This window comes from Micropterus salmoides, unplaced genomic scaffold, assembly GCF_014851395.1.
Source record: "Micropterus salmoides isolate LMB-PRFRI ecotype aquatic unplaced genomic scaffold, ASM1485139v1 Ms_hic_scaffold_14, whole genome shotgun sequence".
NCBI lineage: Eukaryota > Metazoa > Chordata > Actinopteri > Centrarchiformes > Centrarchidae > Micropterus > Micropterus salmoides.
This window is the reverse complement of record NW_024040485.1, coordinates 14,444,643-14,465,724: the sequence shown is the minus strand read 5'-3', so window position 1 is coordinate 14,465,724 and position 21,082 is coordinate 14,444,643. Positions and strand designations below refer to the sequence as shown.

The 21,082-nt window shown below is 39.5% G+C and overlaps 1 protein-coding gene across 6 annotated transcripts in view; it reads right to left on the bottom strand.

Moving 5' to 3' along the window:
• The window catches only part of cacna1eb (calcium channel, voltage-dependent, R type, alpha 1E subunit b), a 60,564-nt gene extending 43,577 nt beyond the window's left edge, over nt 1-16,987 (bottom strand). For 4 of the 6 annotated variants that reach the window (XM_038717877.1, XM_038717878.1, XM_038717881.1 and 1 more), the window contains exons 1-5: nt 16,512-16,987; nt 14,091-14,544; nt 8,476-8,739; nt 3,971-4,076; nt 2,784-2,923 (exon numbers count right to left, since the gene is read on the bottom strand). In XM_038717877.1, coding sequence (XP_038573805.1) covers nt 2,784-2,923; nt 3,971-4,076; nt 8,476-8,739; nt 14,091-14,506 — 926 coding nt within the window. In that variant the 5' untranslated portion in view covers nt 14,507-14,544; nt 16,512-16,987. Of the gene's footprint in view, nt 1-2,783; nt 2,924-3,970; nt 4,077-8,475; nt 8,740-8,842; nt 9,482-14,090; nt 14,545-16,511 lie in introns of those variants that run through there. The other 2 variants (XM_038717880.1, XM_038717882.1) reach the window with 2 other exon arrangements.
• Nucleotides 16,988-21,082: the final 4,095 nt, after the last annotated feature.

The following is a 21,082-nucleotide window of genomic DNA, read 5'->3' as shown; positions in this document are numbered from 1 at the left end:
AAAGGCTTGTGAATAATGAGCTTTACTTTGCACCAAACTGTGCTTTCTTTTGGCTAATGAGCTATTTATTGAGAGCCTGACAGCAAAATCTTTTGTTGCAAACTTTGAAGGATGCCTAATGAGAGAAAGTATCCTACTAAAGCAACCAGCACTGTTAATAAGGTAACAACTGTTCAGCACAGATTATTAAAAACGACTGAACACTTGTAGATTCTGTGGAAATCTGTCAACATCACAGCTGTTCAGCGTTCAGTCCAGCACTAACTGTTCTGTAAACGTGATGGCGATGTGGCTTTTATGTAAGAGGCAGTGAGAGAGAGAGACAGACAGAGAAATAAGAGATACTGAGGAAAAAGAAAGATGTGGGTGTCAGGTTGAAATGAGATGTCAACACGCCAACAGCAATCTTCCCTGAATGTTGAATACTGTACCCTTAAACCATAAACAGCATACCAGTGGTAACAATGCTTAACTCCTGCGCAATTAATTCACTAAACCCCAGTCTTAAAGGGAAGAAATGAAGTCTCTTATTTTTTCTGAGTCTGTCCCTCCATCTTCTGTCCTCCCCCTTGTTTCTCCTCTCCTTTCGTCTCTCTTTCTACCATCCATCCGTTCTTTATATGCTTCTGAATAACATTTACAGCGCTGCATTCACATTTAATTCACAGAGGTCCTGAGGGCGAACCGAAGCAGGTTTTCGACACAACTGCCAATCCACTTATCCACCCACCTATTACTGACTACAAAGCCTGACTGTGCCATGGAAACACAAATTTTCCTGCATTAATGTGTTGTGTTTTCCTGTGGATATTTGCAGTGTGTAAATGTATATGCTTAAATCACATCAACAATAAAAGACCCGCCTATAGGGTCAACGATTGCTAACCATGTGTCAGCCATGAGGTGGAGCATGTAGGGATTAGAAGCCTTTAAAATGCAGCACAAGCATGCGTGGCGACAATATTGATAAACGTTGACACAAGCAGCGTCACATGCATGAATGCACCAACATAACTTCACAATCAGGGTCTTGAAATTAATCTTTTGGTTCACCAGCCACAGCTTGGTAAAGTAAAAATGAATTCTGTCAAAACTAATTGCAGAATCAGTTGCTGAGCATTAATTTAAAAACTTTCTTTCACTCTGTCATACAATCAGTGAAGTTTGTAATTCATCATGGAGTTCAACCAATTTCAAAATTAAAAGAGAGCAGCTGGAGGCATATCTCCAAACACACACACGCACGCACTCATATGCGTGTACACAAATCAACTCTGCTAGAGTTACATAATATTAAAAAAGGCTACTTTGCTGACCTTCAACTAGAATCTTAACTTTCTAATGTGGGCGGTGTGAGATAGTTCAGACCAGGCTGGCAATATTACCTAATCCCATGAAAAGACCAAAAAATGAATTGATCCAACTATGCAGGGATGGATTGGGAATGAAAACGGCCCTGGACCTTTTGATTCAGACCGGCATAGCCAAATAGCGAAACCCCAACCTTGCTTATCTCATACCTATTGTCTTCTGTCTTACAGCTTCATCTGCAAAAACAGTTGTTGACAAACAGTTGAACTGGTATCGGTGGGCTCAGTGGGCTGCTTTCTCTGCTGCCAGCGCCTTTGGGCTCACTAGGCTGAGAATTTGCACATTTTTGGCAGCATCTGCCTGAAGGGGGGTTTAAAGTGTCAATTAAGAAATAAAAAAAGAATAGGCCGAAATACCTGTTTTATGGGCCAGTCAGACGGGAAAACAAGGCAGTCAGCCCTAAAAGCACATAATGCCTGTGTAGCCAAATCCAGATATAGCCTATATTGCTCTGTGCCATAGAGATACATTAATGAGGCACTTTGTTGCACTGGGTGACTTGTTACTTTATTACAATGAACCTGGCTTTAATCTGCGGCCGATAATAGTCCTTTAATCTGCGGCTGATAATAGTCCTGAACAAATACACTATTTATTCCTGTTTGACTAAAGCTTGTTAAAACCTACAGTGCAGAGCTGTTTTAGGAAATTACAGAGCATTTTAAATAAAATTATACTGTACATCTTCAGTAGCTTGGGGATGTAAATGTAAATGCTCCATACTTGTATAGCGCCTTTCTAGTCTTTTCGACCACTCAAAGCGCTTTTACACTACATCTACCACTCACTCACTCATACACTGGGGGCAAATCGCGGTTCAGTATCTTGCCACACTTTGACACGCAACCAGGGGGAGCCAGGGACTGAACCGCCGACCTTCCGATTAACGGATCAACCCGCTCTACCTCCTGAGCCACAGCCGCCCCTTGATGAATGCCACAAACAGGCTGTGGATTTTGGAAAGTATTCAGAGACACATTTTCGGTTTTGGTCTTTTCATATGATTTGTTAACAGTAGCGTTTCCATCTGTTTTTTACGCGCATTTTGAATTTGCGCATAAAAACAGCTGGATGGGGAGGGACTCGCTTTTAGAGCCTCAAGTGGGCATTTGATGAACTGCAGTTTTGGCACTTAGTGTTAGCATCATTTTTCAGCCCCAGAGAATGTTGGGCTATAATAAATAACATTGACTACTGCCAATCCAATGTCTAAGTGCTATTGCTCTGATTTGATTGGCTCACAGTTAGAGCATATGGCGATTATTTTCAGAGAACTGATATTTGTTCCTCCTCCAAAAACAGATTTCACCAGTATGCTTGGCAAGTAGCAACTTAGGAATCTGTTCACAATCTTCAAAACAAACATTTCTCACTTTGTTCAAAAACTCAGGTCGTCAGGGAGACAAACTCACCCACTGAGCACGACTATGAAGTCCATGACATTCCAGCCGTTCCTCAGGTACGAGCCTTTATGGAAAACAAAACCGAGGGCCACCAGCTTGATCCCTGCCTCAAAGCAGAAGATCCCAATGAAGTAGGGCTCTGTTATCTCCTGTGGAAATAAGGTACAATAAACAGGTCAGAAGAGTCTGTAGACGACATGAGTTGAGCTGATTAACAAACTACTGTAAGATATACTACAGTCGTGAACAATGTCAAACTATAATCTGTTGGGTGTGATGCATGTACACAGGCTTCACACATAAAATCCTGTAATTACGCACACTCTAATGCACTGACTATATCCCATTTAGAAACAATTAAGGAACTGCAGCAGAGGGGTATAAAACACACTGCCATAATGTCATGATAACTAATACGTGGACTTTCCCACTATTTTAGAGGTAAACAGAAGGGAGACTCTTTAATTTAAGTTTCAATTCATTCAGTCCAAATGAAATGATTGGCTGTGGTTATTCCAGTCCTGTGACAGCCATAGATACCGGATTTTTGCATCAGAGCATTTGATTTATAGATTGCTGTCGGGATGTAAAGAGAATTTCAACAAATATAAAATTGCCTACCCCACCTTTAAGTAAAAGTAGCAAGTAAACAAGTAAAAGTACAGAAGTATTAGCAGCAAACTGTACATAAATAAAAGTTTTTTATTTCTCATACATATATTATTGGAATATTATTACGGATTTTTTAATTTGCACATATAAGCAGGATTTAAATTTTGTGTAGGTGAAGCTAATTTTAACAATTTATACTGTTTTAAATCTATCGTTTACATATAAATCCGTAGTACAGTACTGGACTTAAAATATTTTAAATATATTTTTACTTTTCACCACTGAAGGTATATTTGTATGATGCATCCGTCCTCCTTGGTAACATAGTAACAGCATAATTTCTTCCTCACAAATTTCTGTGCAAAACTATCCACCACCTTCCTAAAATCCACCATGTACCCTTAACATAGAGGGAGGTTTCCTTTTGGGGCATTTAGAACTTACGGTTGTGATCACTGTAGTTTAAGGCACAAAAACAACTTGATCTTCTCATGAACTCATTCTGATTAGTTTGCATCTCACATTAACCTCGCTCACAGCCCCTGTCTATGTGTTGAGGATATGAAAACAGATTTTGTCCTCACCAGTCTCTTTGCCATGGGGGTCTTATCCTCTCCAGGGAGGTGCTGCTCCAAGGCCAGGACAACACAGTTGGCGGTGATGGTGGCCAGGATCATGTACTCAAATGGTGTAAAGGCCGCAAAGTTAAGGAAAGCACTTTTGTCCCAGCACAAGGGCAAAACTTATACATAAAAACAAACAAATGATGCTTAGCGAACACAGGAAAAGCTAAAGAAATATCCTCGTAGTCACGATGATGACTATGTAAACACTCTTATGTTAAATCATTATTTTCAGCACTACACACACATGACAACTTACTGTACATCATTACACAAACAGGTGTTACCTAAGATCCTAAAAAATGTTCTGATTTGAACAAGCTTAAATGTTCAATACACTAACAGCAGTAACCACTGCTGTCATGATTTATCCATTTATACAGTACAGTCTTTTATTATTCCACATATATTTCAAGTACATGTTCAACGGAATGGAAGAAAAAAAAACTTAGATGGATGGATGATTAAAAATGATGAATTATGGCGCGGTTCATATTTTCTGGTCCTGGAAGCAATCTGTTAGAGAGATTGCAGTGTCCATGGCAACCAGCTTTTAAAAGTGCTTTTCATGAAGAGAAAAAGAGCAGGTTAGGGAGGGAGAGAGAGCACTGCCAAGTCACCTTGGTCTGACTGGTGTAACTACACAAACTATAGCAAACTGTTCTCATAACTGCTTTCGCTGCATACAGCTGACACCACAGTAGACTCCAGTAAGCCAGTCTTAGTGTTTTTGTGTGACAAACTCACATCTTCAAAGTATTAACTTGAAGTGTTTCATAAACCAGACAGTTGTGTAAAAACAAATCTTAAAGCTGGAGCAACAAAACATTTGACTATTTAATTTAAACCTAGAAAAAACAGATGCTGGAGTGGGTTTTTATGAATGTATACAATGTAATGTTGAAATGATTAGTCAACAGAAAATGAATTAAAGAACTTTTATAAAGGCTTAATTGAGTCTTTTTTTTGTTTAGAGAAAATGCTACGTTGACTGTTCATAATGAAATTATGTTAATAATGTACAAATTTAATGAAAGCTGCAATCTTGCATTAAACCATTTTAGCGTTGAAATGATTAGTTGATTAACTGACTAGCAAAAAAATATCGGCGAAACTGATCAGTCATCTCACTCATTTTTCAACCAAAAGTCCTCGCTTCTCAGTTGTGATGATTTGCTGCTTTTCTTTGTCTCATGTGAAAATAAGATGAATATCTTTGGGTTCTGGAGTCTTAAGTGGATAAAACAGGAAGTTGGATGACATCACCTTGGGCTTTTGGGAAATTGTGATGGGGATTTTTCACTTGACATTTTATAAACCACATGATTAATGAATTAGTTGAAAAAAGGAATCAGACTAATTAACAATGGAAACAATCAATTGTTGCAGCTTTAAATCTCAAATCTGACAATCCAAAGTGTACTCCTGCGCACATGTTAAATATGACTATAATACGACTCCCCACATTTCTTGTGTTGCAGAATCGATTTGTGTAGCGGCAACTTTGGAAGTGAGAGCATTTGTACAGTCTTGTTGTGACTCCAAATTCGTAAACATAATCGTCTGAACATTTTGTGTTGGGGTCAACCACAGCTTTAAAGTTCATATTATTTCTTTGCATCATGTCTAATATCTACCTTGGCAGATGTTCTCGCAGCTGAAACATCTGTATGAGCGTGCACATGCAGGTACAGTATGTGCACTTGTGTGAACCAGCATGCACGGCGTCTAACTATATGTGCCCCGACACTTAAATGTGCTTGTGACTTTGAGAGTTCCCATGAGGCAGCCTTGAGAGAAATGGGGTCACTGACTCACAGAGGAGTGCTGAGATGGGGGCCTCTGGGACCCACACTGACTCACATTGACAAGTCTACATTGGTGCTATTGAATACAGCTCAAAATAGCTAAAGTGGGAAATACTTAATAAATTTCGCCCACTCTGTCACTACCTGTAACCTGTTACCATGCACACCAGAGAGCACGTTTTAGACCATTCAGGACGAGTCACATACAGTTAACCATCTTGCATACTATGCTGTTCTTTTTTACATATTTTAATATGTTTCTGACCTTCCAAGCATCCATTGGCTTACATTTGTTTTAGTACAATATGAAAATCTATTAACTTGCTCTTGAAATATGTATGTTTCTATGTCACTTACTGTTTTAATGTTAATGGATACATTTTTATCATATCTTTTGGTTTAATATGATGTAAAACTGAGCAACAACTGAATCAAGGTAGGCGGCAACTGACAATTATGTGCATTACTGATTAATCTGACTAATACTTTCTAGATTAATACATTAATCATCTGCTCTAAAATTGTGGCCTCTTCAAAATACTAGTTAGTTAATAATAGTTTTATCTGACCAACAGTCCAGGACGCAAAGAGACTCAGTTAATAATCACAAAAGACAAAAAAGGAAGCTGGAATTAGAAGGTGCAAATTATTTTTCTGTTGACTGATCGATTCTAATCACATCTGTATGTGAAGTGAGCTGCTCAATAAACATATATTTGAAACTGACTTTTGAAACTCTCCTGGGATGTGCAATCCACCACAGTCAACATCAAGCCTACATTTATTTTGTCAATGTCACATTAAGAATGTAACTTTGACAGTAATTAATGGAGTGTGATGGATTACATAACTAAAGAAAGCTTTAGGAGGTCTTCATGCTGTATGCAAATGAAAAGAAACCAGTGGCTGTCTGGAAGGTGGAAAAACTACATAAAAAATCTGAAACTTTTCCATTTAAAAATGGTTAGCGGTGATGTATATAGGTCTACAGCTAATGATAAATTTCATAATCCATTAATCTGTCGTTTACGTTCTAGATTAATTAATCTATGGTTTCATTTTATAAAACATCAGAAAATATCCACTCTAGTTTCTCAAACTCCAGGGTGACATCTTCAAATATGTAGTTTTTCTGAACAACACTCTGAAACCCAAACATATGTAGTTTACAATGATATAAAACAAAGAAAAGCAGCAAATCCTCACATTCATTCATTAAAATTAATCAATTATCCAAACAGTTGCAAATTAATTTTCTGTAGATTAATTGTTGCAACTTGAGTACAAACAACTTCAAGGAACACAGGCCCTTGAACATTCCTCTGGTGCAGAGACTCTGGCCTACATTGGGGAATAATGGTCCAATGTGCAGGAACATACAACTAAAAAAATACCATTGATACGAATCCATATGAATCTGTTTTTCACTTGCGAGCTCAGAACTTGGACGCTACGTGCAAAAATCTGGGTCTCACCCAGGCAATACTCTGACATGTGCTGCTTTCACAGCCCACGATCCACCACGGTACTACTGGCCAGCTCTCTCCCACATACCTCTGCCTCTGTGATACCGACAGTCACATTACTGTGCTGCCAGTGGCCAGCTAGTCTTGACCACTAGCCCCACTCCCACACACCACACAGAGCCTGCGTTAGGTAACAGTGGGAGACTGGCACGCTGCACTGAAGGGGGTGTAAGACAGGAGGAGCAGTGGGTAGATATGGCAACTCAGTGACTGCATTGAACTGATTATGCTATTAAAATGTCAAGTATGTACACGATTTATCGGGAAATTGCTTCAAACATAATTAATGTAATTTAAAATAAATACATTTGTGCACAACACAAGTATAGATTATAATGTTTGGCCTGTAATTAGTGATTGTGCCTATATTTAGCATGCACTCTGTGTTGACATTACATGACTTTGCTGCAGTTCCGGGAAAAATATAACTTGCCCTGAAAATCTTTGTTAGACCTGTAGAAGTTGTGGAGAAAGAAACTGTTGGCCGATGCTACAGCAGGAAGCAGAGAAATGCTGCCTGGTGGATTTGAACTGACACCTACTCATAGCCAGGTTCATATTCCAATGAGCACTAAGGCAGCAGAGATGTGCCTACATGCCACCCCCACAGTGAGCAGAGCTGCCTCTAATGATCACCACATGCTAACTTTCTGTCTTCTGCCAATACCAGAGCACATGGAGCCCACAAATGAATAAAATCAAGGCAAGTTACTTAGCAGAATTATGAGCTGGTTAAATCCAGAAATTCATTAAAAAGCTGATTTTAAATCTGGTGATTTAACTAACAGCTGGGGAAAAAATCATGGAGAATGTTATGCAGATAAGCAAATATTAAACAAAGAGGATGCAAGGCATCTCAATATAGCCTATGTGAAGGAACATAAAATTCAGGAGAAGTCATGCAAAACAAATTGACAGCGCTGAGGCTGCACTTTCAATTGAACTTTTGGCGCTTTTTAGACATGATGTAACATTCAGGAGTGAATGGGAGTTGTATTTCTACGCTGCAGCTGTTCGTGGTGCTGGACTGACTACATCCTACCAAGCACTCACTCTATAAAAAACTGTAAGAAAAGCAAAGACAAGTTTAAACATAGGCTAACGCTTATAGGTATCTTTTATGCAAGGATATGGCCATTCAATGAATCGCCTTGCGTATTTCCTAATGATGTTGTCCTCTGCGAATATGAAGAGTGACCTGTTGACGGTGAGGCAGTTCTGCCGGTGGGGGACGGGGTTGTACAGAGCCATGGTCCGGGCTCGTTGCGCTTTGGCTTGTTTCATGGAAGCCGTCAGTCCCGCCGCCGCCGCGTCCTGTCCGTCCCCGCCGCGCTCCAAGTCCCCGTCTCCGGAGTCCACCGTGCTGGGAGCGCACTCGTCTCCGAACCGAGCCATTCTACAAAGAGATGAGGAGACCGTCGGCTTACAGTGTGTTACTACAGGACGACTTCTAGTAAAGGATAATGTGAAGAGGAGCAAGACGGGGGAAAAGGATCCACCTTCAATCCACTGACAGCTTTTCGAGAGCAAAGAATCCCCAAAAGTTGCAGATTCCTATCACTCCATATCCACAGGGGGGAAATGATTATATCATTCAGATGGCTTATAGGCTATTTAGGGGGAAAAACATCCATTTACTTAATGACGATTCAGGTGCACGAACTGCAAAACATCAGCATCTCTGTTATCCCATCTGTTTAACAGCGCGTTACAACCAGCTCAGGACAACTTTTAATGTGTGCGCGTCTCTAAACTCGTGCAGCAGAGGGGGGGGGAAAAAGATCCACCGACTTTACACCTTTTCTATCAACATCCAAGCTCGTTTTGATCTGAAAAACCGGCGGCTGCGTGATCAAAAACTACTCTGTGCTCACTAGATGGAGAGATCCAAGAGAGGTCTTCGCGAACTTTACGCATCTTCTCAACCCGGTAAACTTGACAAAACGGAAAACCTCGGGAAGCCCGTTGAACACGTCTGAACCAGATTCTTGAGGGAAAAAAATGCACGTGAAGTTCTCTAATTAGTCGAAAACGTAGCAAGAGAGCAGCTTGATCAGATAGTAAAATCTTATCACCTGCTGGAACATTCGCGCAGCCAGGAGCGCATAAGCACCAGCGGCCCCCTCCCACAGTAATATTTCATGATGGCGATTTCAAAATTCATCTGAATGAAAGCTGGTGGAGAGGAGGGACATGTATTTTGTTTCCATAGCAATTAGAGTTAGAGCATGAACAGAAACATTTTCCTTAAAAAAAGAAAAAAAAAAGAAGCCTATATACAGAAGTCTGTGTGGGTATGTGGTTCTAAAACAATTATGTAAAGATGTTAGTGGGTGCAGTGGCAAAAGAAAGAGGTGTGAATATACATTTAACACTAATAGTAGGAGCAGTGATGCTGCACATAAAAAGGCAACAAGTGTGTGGATATAGGACAAGTAAAAGAGCTCACAGAGGAGAAATAACCTAAAGGTGATTTATTGACTCATTGCCAACATTTCCATAGACAGACAGTGCTGTCATATTATCATTAATGGAGACAGACTTGTACTATTAAAACATTTAAAAACTAGGCCACTGTGCTAATATTGGAGTAAAAGTCTGGAGTAAAAATAGAGCATGAAATAGATCTTTGGGCTGCTCCCTTTTTGAGGGAGAAGAGAAGAAAGCAGGGTTTTTTTCACACTCAGTGCCACAAGTGAGACCTCATTAGGCAACTGGGCTCTCTCGCTCCATCTGCTGCTCTCCTCCCTTCCCCACGGTTGCCTGTTGATGACCACTTCAGCCCCCACAGACATGATATTATTCAATTGTGGCTTGTTTTTGTGCAATAAAGTAAGTAAGTAAATGCAATTAAAATTAACCACGGCGTCGGTCCACTTGAGATCCTGACACAAAATGTCACTGCTGGCTGACAGACCCAACTGCGCAGCAGCACAATGCAGGTATCACAGTGTGCAGACGGGCAAGCGAGTGAAGGCACAGACGAGGGTGTGGGGTGGGGAGGGGGAGTGAAAGCAAACCAAGAGAGAGTGACAAATTTATGCTTGGCAGACAAGTCGAGATCTCTAAAAAACGCAAACAATTTAACAAGATCTATGAATAAGTCCCTAACTGAGCTCCAAAAACTCAGCTATGACTCTGTTACCTCCTCTTCTTACAAATCTGCATGAGGCAGGCGGGCGTGTCACTTCACGCAAAGCAGAAGAGCAACATCAGGCGACACTGACCTATTGAGCAGCAGAATGTAAAAATAACAGCATGATAATTAGCATGTGATATGTACAATATTCTGATTGTTAAAGAAAATATCTGCACAGTATATAAACACAGCTCACATTCCCCTCCGCTTTCTACTAAAAAATGTGTTACATAAGCACTCATTACCAAAAAAAAACATAATCTACTTGTATGTTGCCCAACAAAAATATTTGTCCATCTCTGCAAACAGTATATCTCTCTCTATCTCTGCGTCTCTGGCGCTCTCTTTGCTGTTGTTTCCATAGCGACATAGCTCTCTTGAATTCCTGCTCCGTTCTTTTCATTTCTGCCAACAAAAGCCATGTTGCACAATGGAGCAACCTCTTCCTAGAGAAATCTGTTTCTCCCAACACACACAAACACCTCCCCTCCATCAAGGTCAGTGGACATCTTCATGAAGCTAACAGACCGACTGCACAGCACCGTCAAGACTGATGCTCCACTGTTCTGCATAGATGACCAGATGTAGTCTGCTTTAACAGTGTTTGGCTTTTGTTCTGCTCTTGCTCGCAGCCTACTCAAAGGCTTCTAAAAATAACTGTAAACTGTTAGCGGAAAAAGCATAAAAGCTCACATCAGTTTCGATGGGCCTAACCAAACTTTGAATAAGACGAAGCTAAAAGAAATTAGGGTCTTTCTTAGCTGAAAGACAGAAAGAGAGAAAAGTCACAGAAGCTTTCAATGCATTTTATATCCATAGTCCAACAAAAATACATCTTTATAAATACCCTATAGGGGAAGACAGATGAAGTGAGGCTGCAGGTGACATGCACTGTGAGTTAAAACGTTAATGGGCATACTTTGTGCCAGAACTCTGAAGAGCATTTATATAATTGCAGAAAGGCTTTCATCCAACATTGACTGGAGTGGTTTTAGCATTTTATTTTTCTCTCTGTTCCCTAGCAACAGGCATCCTCTAGTACTGAGTTATGTCAGTTTGATTCGACCAATAACTGCCGCTTATATCATTGCAGATTGGTGTGACACCGTGCCAGTTTACCTGGAAACATATTAACATCATTGTTGCTCAAAATGTTGCAAACTGAGACTTCTAAAAAGTTTCTGTCGGGAGGATAAAAGCTTGACTCGCTCTCAAAAGTCATATGACGCAGATATCACTCACTGATTTTGATCTTTTCATAAAATTTCATATGACAATTTTACAAAATCATTGATATTTCAGTTGTGTAGTTGTACACATCAACAATGTCCAAACCCCACCGCTTAGCTCTAAAGACATCATTTGCAGCTTCCCTGTGGCTCTCTACTTTGATTCTCTAGCATCCCCTAATGGACAAATAACAGCAAGACATGTACAGTAATGCTCCAAAATCAATGTTCAGCTGTTCTTTTTTTAATCCCTCATTTAATACTTTGTATTTTCATGTGCTATAGTTGTTCATGTAGTTAATATTTTACAGGTTGAAAATAAGAAATAAACAGATTTAAGTCCTGCGTCTGTAGCTAAATGAGAGAAAAACTTTGACAGTAGTGGAGGTATAGTAGAGCAAAGAGAGGAGGGAGGGGTCTTGTTGGTGGGTTCGGGGTTACGCTGATGGAGTACCACTCCACATTCAAGTGGTGGGAAGCAGATAATCAGAGCGATGTGGCTGCAAGAGTGCAAAAGTTCACAAGCAAGCACTCTCAGCTCCGCCATTAATAACGCTATCCAGTATCTGATTACAGTAAACCGCAGCCGACAATGTAACAATGTTCCACAGGCATTAAAGAAAACACATCACATTAACTGATGAAAGCTGTGGGGACTGATTTGGTGATTCACTGGTGCAACTGTAACAATACTGGAAACAAAGGTATCTGCATACGTTTTGCTACTATGGAGCACCCTTTGAAGTACTTTGTAGCTAAGCAACAAAACAACAATAATACCTTGTACACTTTATACAGTAATGATTAATCATTTCAACCCTTGAACCCCTGTTTTTTTTCAATATTCTCGAGTTTTTCACCATGGAATGTTTTTAAGAGTGGGTCCCAGTTTTTTTGGTAGCCCAGGGATGCACATTTGTGATGTGATAGTTGGTGGCAGTAATGCCTCAAAAAATGTAGCAATGCACCAACAAAGGCAAGGACAAAGATGACTGCTACCAAGCAAACATAGATGTAAACAATGCAGGTTTAAAATTCTTCAAAATTCAGCACTGTCTATGTTTTATGAGGAGGAAAAATGCATTCAACATGTCCAAGGATATAACTCCACAGGTTGTTCGCAAGCAAACTCAAACTTACACATCCAGTAGACACAAAGCAACCTGAGCATCCCAGTAGACCAGACTATTGTGAGTCTTATACTTCTCTCACCATTTAGCTCAAGTTTAGCTGTGCTCCTGAGAAAGGTTGCTGTGGGTGTGCAAGTTGACAACAGCAAAGCTGACTCTTTTACATCATGTGATGTAATTACATTCATGTTAATGTAAAAAAAAATTATTTCCAAAGTTAAAACTGCATTAATGTATTTATTTTTGGCCACTTGGGGTAGTGTAACCAGCTGAAAATAAGATAAATTCAAAATTTGATATGGCGAAGGTGTTAGCAGTTGCTAATTGACATTTTCAGCAGACATGGAGCACCATTAGCATTCATTTGACGTAATTTTCTGGCCAATTAAAGAATGCAAGTCCAATATTTGCACCGACTTGGCCTCCACCATCCACTCCATCAAATTTTTGGCTCTTTTATATAAACTTTGTCACTGAAAAAAACAGCTCCCTGCTGCAGCTATAAATGAGGTTGACGAGGGCTATGAGACTTATTCAAATCAGTAAAGTTGCAAAAACCAAAACAATGAGCTGAAAAGGATGCTATAATCGTCGGTACAGCTGAAGGGAACGGCAGAGCCGGATGATAATTTTCTGTGGGTCAACACCTTTGACCTTAAACACATAGTTAACCCATTGTTCATTTTTTAGCAGTAATGTATATACTGGTTGTATTCTGTATCTGCTTGCTAGCTAGATGAAGCTACAGTATGTCACACTTCTACAGGTCAAGCCATGACAGACGGTTTGAAACACTAGGGGGAAAAATTGGTGTAATTAATAACATTATGTAAGGGTAGATGGAATGGAGTCATCATTAATGTTATTAATTACACCCGACAAGTCAAAGTGTCTGCCATGAAAAAGGTTTATTGGCTGAAATATTGATATCAAAGATCCCATTTTTTACTGTCTGACACCATCACTACTTCAAATGGAAAATTCTATATCCTTTTGCAAAATTTTCTTCAGCATAAATATTTTATATCTTTATTTGACTGTTTTACATTTAAAAAAGGTTCTGTGGCTTCACAGTATGTGTTTGTAATGATGGACCCACCAAAGAGGTTCAACAAGTTGAATAGTTATACTGCATACAGTATGCGCATTATTTCACACTGGCACTTTCATCCTCCTCCATGAAGACTTACCATCTTTACACATACAATTTAAGAGGAATCATTTGCCTGTGAATCTCTTTTATACTTACTCCCACTCCTTCCTGCGGGCCTGCGGCGTGCTCTGGATTTTGTGAGCCTGGTGAGCCATGATGATGTCCTTCTGCTCCACAAGTCCCCCGCGCCGACGCAGCATGCAGAGCGTGCTTAGAGACCCTGAACCCTGATCGGACGAGCCCTCTTCCAGACCACAAGGCACATCAAAGCTGGCAGCTCGAGGGGGCAGCCCCAGGTACTCAGGGACAGCATGGGGGACCTGCAGGGAGGAGGAGCGGGCCCCCTGAGCTAGGCCGTGACGGGCAGCGGGGCTGGGCTTCCTCCAGGCCTCAGGCTCGGGGAGGGACAAGGAAGATTGGACGCGCATCTCTCTACCTGCACCACAGCTGGACGGAGAGTGGAGGTTGGGAGTAAGGGAGCGAGAGAGGGATTGGTCCGAACTGGTGAGCATCTCTACAGAGGATGGTAGCTGGCTGTTTCACCATAATGCTAAAAAGAAAAAGGACAGAGAGGCAGAAATTTGAAGTGAAAGTTGGTTAAACACATTCATGAAACATTTCACATCCTGCCTTTCCCCTCTGTGTTTGCCTATTTTTAGCCACGATAGCAGCATAGCTCCAGGGACCACAATGTTGGTCAGTTGGTCAGTCCCTCTCTTTGGTCCAGACTGGAATATCTCAATAACTACAGGTCAACCATATATCACCATGAAATTTGGTACACACATTCATCATCCCTATCAGAATGAATAGTAGGTGGTGATCTCTTCACTTTTCATTCGGTGCATCAGGTAAAAATTTTAATTTGGTTAATGACCAAATATCTGCAAAATAATGACATTCCTATCAGCCTTAAGTATAGTTTGTGTTAAGTGCTAATTAGCAAATGTTAGCATGCCAATAAGTTTAACTAAGATGGTGAATATGGTAAACATTTTACTTGTTAAACATCAGCATGTCAGCACTGTCACTATGAGCATGTCATGTTAGCACTTGGACATTAGCATTTAGCTACAATTTCTCAATGCTGATATTTAAAAACAGAGCCCTTTAAATCCTGAACCAAGCACCAGGCCGAATAGGTTTAACCTTTCTGAATGTCTCACACACACACTGTTAAAATTTAAATTGACTTAAGGGTGGCTATGGAATATGAGAAGCATGTAGTAGATAAACTGACAGTTCCTAGAACAAAGACTGAACAGCACTGCTTAATTTGAGAATGAATGCCACCATCTAATTATGATCTCTTTCTTCTTGCCAGCCAGTGGGATCTTTGATGCTAGTAGTGCATGCGACTGGATGAACAATAGCTTTGAACCCACCAGAAATAGTACCAGTAATCATACTGGTGAGCGAAATAAGACAGAGAGGTGAGAGGTTACTATAGCCTATCTAAAAAGCACTGTGTGTGTGTGTGTGTAAGCTATGAGAAAAGGTGGCAAGTCTGGAAAACGGCAAGTTTAAGGCAAACCAGTCAGAGACAGACGAAACAAGGCTGTTTCCACTGAGCCAGAGCTGAAAAGAAGATGAGTGTGGGAGAGCTGAAGCAAAGGCATGGTGACTCACTCATCAGCAGCAAGGCTCCTCAGACATGAACTGGACACAGTCTGAGTTGAGCCCTGCCCTCGAATACAGCACAGCGCTTGTCTGAAAGCCGGGAGAGGCTACAAGGTCAGCGCACACAGCTTTATGCTGCTGATGGGCAGGATGCACAGCCATGCAAGTTCAAAAGATATGTGATACCTTGTATTATCAGACTGTATTTGCAGCCAGAGTTGTGGGGGAAATTAAATGTCAAGGCTCTTGTATCGCAGGCACACCTTCAGAAAGCAGCAGGGGCAACAATGTAGGATGATATGCAAGGTGAATCAATGACATTTGTGTTTCTTATTCAAAGATGGAATGAATCACAGATGGCAGGATTGATTTATAGGTAAGAGCACCAATAAGCCTACTGCAGTGTGCCCTACAGACAATAATTTGGGCTGCAAGAGGCCTCCACTTATCTGTTAAATTCATTAAAGTTAAAACACCTGTGTAAAGATGCTCTCCTATCCTAAATTCAAATTTCCTGCTCCTGATCTCCTTGGCTTTAATTAGTGCAACCACTGAAGAGCCATACAGGAACAGCTGCCCATCCCATTCTAATATATGCAGGTCTGCAATCGATTTATGAATACATTTACTAGCCTGTTAACAGGTATTGCTAATTAGGATGCTGTTGCTTTGTCCTCGTGGAGTTAAGCGTTTGACGCACAACCAAGTGGGAAGAAGAAAAGAAAAGAAAAAAATAACACGCAGCAACAGCAGTCAGGACAAGTAGAAATAGATGAATAAGATGCTAAAAATGTTCACTGGAGGAAGACGGGTCAATGCTGCGCGCGCGACAGCAAGTAAAAAAATAAATAAAATCAATTAACTGATGAAATGATTAATGAATTTGACAGCCTTTACCTTGAGGTGACGCGCGCTCCTTCATCGCCAGAGAGCCCAGATCAGGTGGATCCTAAACGCAGCTCCTCTCACTCAGTCCAAGTTTAGTGGTTCAGGGAGGATTTGGCGAGGATTCCTTGAGTGATGATTGCCTCTGTTTGGCTATAAATACCGTGGGGTGGCTGGGAGCCAGGGGAGCGTGGCTCTGATTAACGTAAACATGCATGGGGACAGGCGCGAGGCATGGAAATAATCCCAGTCATCCTCGCTGACTGGCTGCGGTGATGTGAGTCAGTTTATGTGGGTCAGGAAGAAACGCCTGTGTCTTCAAACTTCATTTGAAAGGGATTGATTGAATTGTGCGGTCCGAACAAGTCGTCAGCGGCTGAGAAGTTGTTTACCTGCCCAGAGATCTGATGAGTTTTTAGTGAGGGAGGTAAATGCAACAGGTCTGCCTCCCGCTGTTCGTTTAAAACGGTGGTCTGGCGTGAGCACAAATAGCCTACACAGTCATTTAAATTTACCACTAGATGGTGGACTATAGACACGTACCTGATACCCAGCAGGTTCAGTGAAGAAGGAACTGTATTAGGCCTACCATCAATACACTATAGGTTTTATCTTCACCTTCATCCTATAATATTACTCTTTTTGCAGGCTATTCCCCATGTTTGTGTAAAAGCAGGGCCGTCCCAAGCCTTAAGGGCGGACCATGTACTTATTTAACCCACCCCCCCTAAATTAAGTAATTAGTAATTATTTAAGAAATATTCATATCCTTTTCTTAATTAATAGAAGTAATACAACGGATTGAAAATTCACCATTATTAGTAAAAGGAATCATTTATAAGGCTTTTTAGAAGTACTATAAACGAAACACTTTAAAATTAAGTAAATGCGCAGTACTTTACTAGCAGAATGGCTCCTATCATCATAAAGATTATTATTACTGATCATTAATCTGTATACTGTACAAACTGTTGGGTCCTGTTATCCAAAATATATATCAATTTAATAAGATGATGATAGGGCTTCTGTGTAAAATCTTGATCTGTAAAGTAACTACCAAATAAATGTAGTGGTGTAAAAGTACAATATTTGCCTTTAAGTTCTACAGATACAGTACAGATACCTCAAAATTATGCCTTAGTACAATACCTGTGTATATGTACTTTACTACATTCCACCACTGTTAATAAAATAAATAAATAAATAAATAAATACTGTAACTTACTCTATGATCATACCGTAAGTGACACAGAGGACTGGATATTCTGTAACTGGGAATGTATTATGAAACCAAGAGAATAACTTTAAATTTCAATATTCAATATTAAATTTCTGAGATGGTTAATTAGTTGTATTGAGTTTAAAAGCAGTTATTAATCTCCAGGAGGGGTTCCTTGAAAGAACTGTTCCAAGTAAATGTATTTTTGTAATTATTCATATATGTTTAAGGAATGCTTACTTGTAGACAAACTGCATATTTTTGCATCTTCTGGCTGCAGCGCATTCACCTACAAACTCTAGATGAATCTATAGTTTAGCATTTCTATGGAATAAATCAGTTGGAAGTGTGACAACTGAATTTGCTTTACTTATAATTAATGCCAAATGATTTTGTTCTTTCCAGGAAACCTCCTTGGTAAAGGATTAGGGATATGCACTCATAAAATATAGTGTTATCACAATAAACTACAAATTAAAAACATTAAAAGAAAGAAAATAAACAAAGCTGCTGGACTTCACATGTCTTAAGTAATTTCCTTTTTGAAGAAAGTAATATGACTTTTATAAGATGATCCACTTCAATAAATATGTAAATGAGCAAAGATGTCATGTTTTTAGTTGATGGAAGACTCAAAAGAGTATCCCTCAAGAAGTGGCATTTGTTGCATTTCTTAGTGATTAAACTGCTGTATGTAAATGACAAAGATGCATGAAACTGTATAAACTTACAACTGATGTTATAATGTTGAAGCATAAGAAGTCTCATCCAACTTAGAGTACAAAAATTGCATTTCTGTGCTGTGATTGAAGATTAAGAATTACTGTTGTGTTGCTCAGTTAAGTGAGAAAGGATTTTTTGGTCAAACTATGTTGTTTTATTTGAACAGGGACATGTATGACAACAATTTTAATAAAAGTTGTAAGGGTGCCCATTTCCTAACAAAAGTATTGTCTGTTATCATCTAAACAGTTCCACTATAGTGCATTTCTACTTGTAACTACAGTATTTTAACAGTCTTTGTGTTCCCTAATATATATGTCTCAGTGAAGAAGAAAAAGTGGACTAATGAAGAGTAATCGGAGGTGCAGAACAGCAGAGGGATGCTGCATACAAGGAGGAAAAAAAGAAACAAATGAATGCTAAAAAGACGCAAGGACTGGTACAGTAAGTACAGTAGGATTAAAGATTTATGCTGTGTGTTTTTCAACTTTGTCAGTGGCTGGCTTGGCCTCACAAATTAGGATGTTAATTTCATCAAAATAAATCCATTTTGTCAAAAAAACAGATACTACTGAAACTCAGATGGTGGAATGTAACTAAAGTACTCTACAATTTTGACGTACTTGTACTTTACTTTAGTAGTAGTTTAGTTTTTCCATTTACTGCTACTTTATACTTCTACTCTACTACGTAGTTACTTTTTTCATAAAAAAAACATGATGTGCTGCTAATCTACCCAGTGGTATACAAAGTATCTAAAATTGTCTCCACACATGATGAACTACAACACTGACATATTCTTACATGTATTTGTTAATGAGAAAAACAGACTATAGACTTTAGACTATGGCTTTTCTGTTTTTACTTAAATAAAATATTTCAGTACATCACTGCTTAGATGAATGAATGAAATAAATTGTTACTATTTTGTGTGGAAAAAAAGTCTTCAACTATTTATTGCAGCTCTGCATAGATGGTAGAAATGTTCATGATTGACAACCTAATATTCTCAGCTTGATATATATGCACTGTAAAAAAGTAAGCTTTAATAATATTTACTATATATATACCTCTGTCAAAAAACCATATATTACATATATTACAAACCCTTTCCAGACCACAAAAACTGTGTCATGTGTCTGTAGTACTATTGAAACTGGAGCCAAGGACAGAGAATACATTTTCTGTGATTAAAACAGAGCCATGATGGTCCATGTACTTAATTGAAAGGTCATCCTTGTTATTTTTAACCAATCCTGCAATTCCCTAAGCTGTGGAAGAGGTGTTAGCAGTGGGACTGAGAGCAGTGCAGAAACCATCTGCCGCCAACCAACACTGAAGGGTAAATGAAGACTTCAAATCCACACATGCTACACACTCAGTATTTCTTTCTAAAGCTCTTAATGTTTGTCCTGGGACAGCTTTCAAAATCTTTGTCTTAATCAAGATGATTTTATTCTTTCATTGCCCCTCAGCTGTGTGTTATTAGTGATGACATCTACAGTTATTGACCAGGGGAAGCATTTAAAAATCTCCGCAGTATCTCAGTAGTTGTTGTCGGACACGTCTCTGAGGATTTTGTGAAAACATAGACCACCTGGTATTTTCTGATGTCCCAATGCCATTTTGTGTGAATTAGATATGGATTTATGTAATCTAGCAGAGTCATCTCAGTGAGGAAATAATTGCCGTCCTCTAGGCACATGGCCAAGTGGATGCATGAAGTAGTGACGCCGAGCAGAAAAACTGCTGCCATTGACAGGGGGAGAGAAAAAAAGACATTAGAAGCAAACTGTCAGGTGTACAGTATGCGTAGGGGGGAGAGTGTGCTGTTTAGTGAATGAGACAGTTGGTAGTAAATGGTTGGCAAATCAAATCTGGTCTGGCATGAAAGTCTGCCCTGAGGGTAAACATCAGGTTCCCTTTGTTTTCTTCCTGTTTGGTGTAACACTGTGTTTTTTTGAGTATTTAAAAAAAAATCTTAAAGTGTTTCAAGGTCAGATTTATTAATAATCTTACCTTTTGTAGACTCACAGTGTGGAGATATGTCTTTATTGGTATTATCTACTCTTTAACTCATATTGACATTAATTAATCTGCAGCCAAGGCAACTATAGTGGAGTCTTCAGTGAAGTATTGAAAGTTAGCTCTAGTTTGACGCACAAGTACAAACTAAATGCCGAGCAAGCAGAGCTGCCTTGTTTCTGAGCTTCATTCTGTCAAAATGTGAATATGTGTTTTTATAATTTAAATGAGTCATTACAAAGATTTTGATGCGACTCTGTGTTCTGTGGCTCTAAAACTTTTGGTTCATGGTTAAAAGTAAAGCTGTTCTTACCTGCATGATGAACAGTCCAACTACGGAAAGATTTTGCATCTTGTGTGATTAAATTTTGAGGCGGAAAACTGTACAGAAAAACACAAAAATTTGCGAATGATTTGAAATATATGATGGTAGAAATATGTTTTCTTATGTCGAAAGCTCATCGCATAATCTAAGTAACTTTTAGCACAGTATATGTAGGAAAAGGGACAACTTTGTCTTTATATGAGACCTTCTCCCATCACCAGGGTTCACAATAAATTCTAATTTCTGTCTAAAATGTCAAAAGAACTGAGAAAGGTACTTTAATCATCAAGA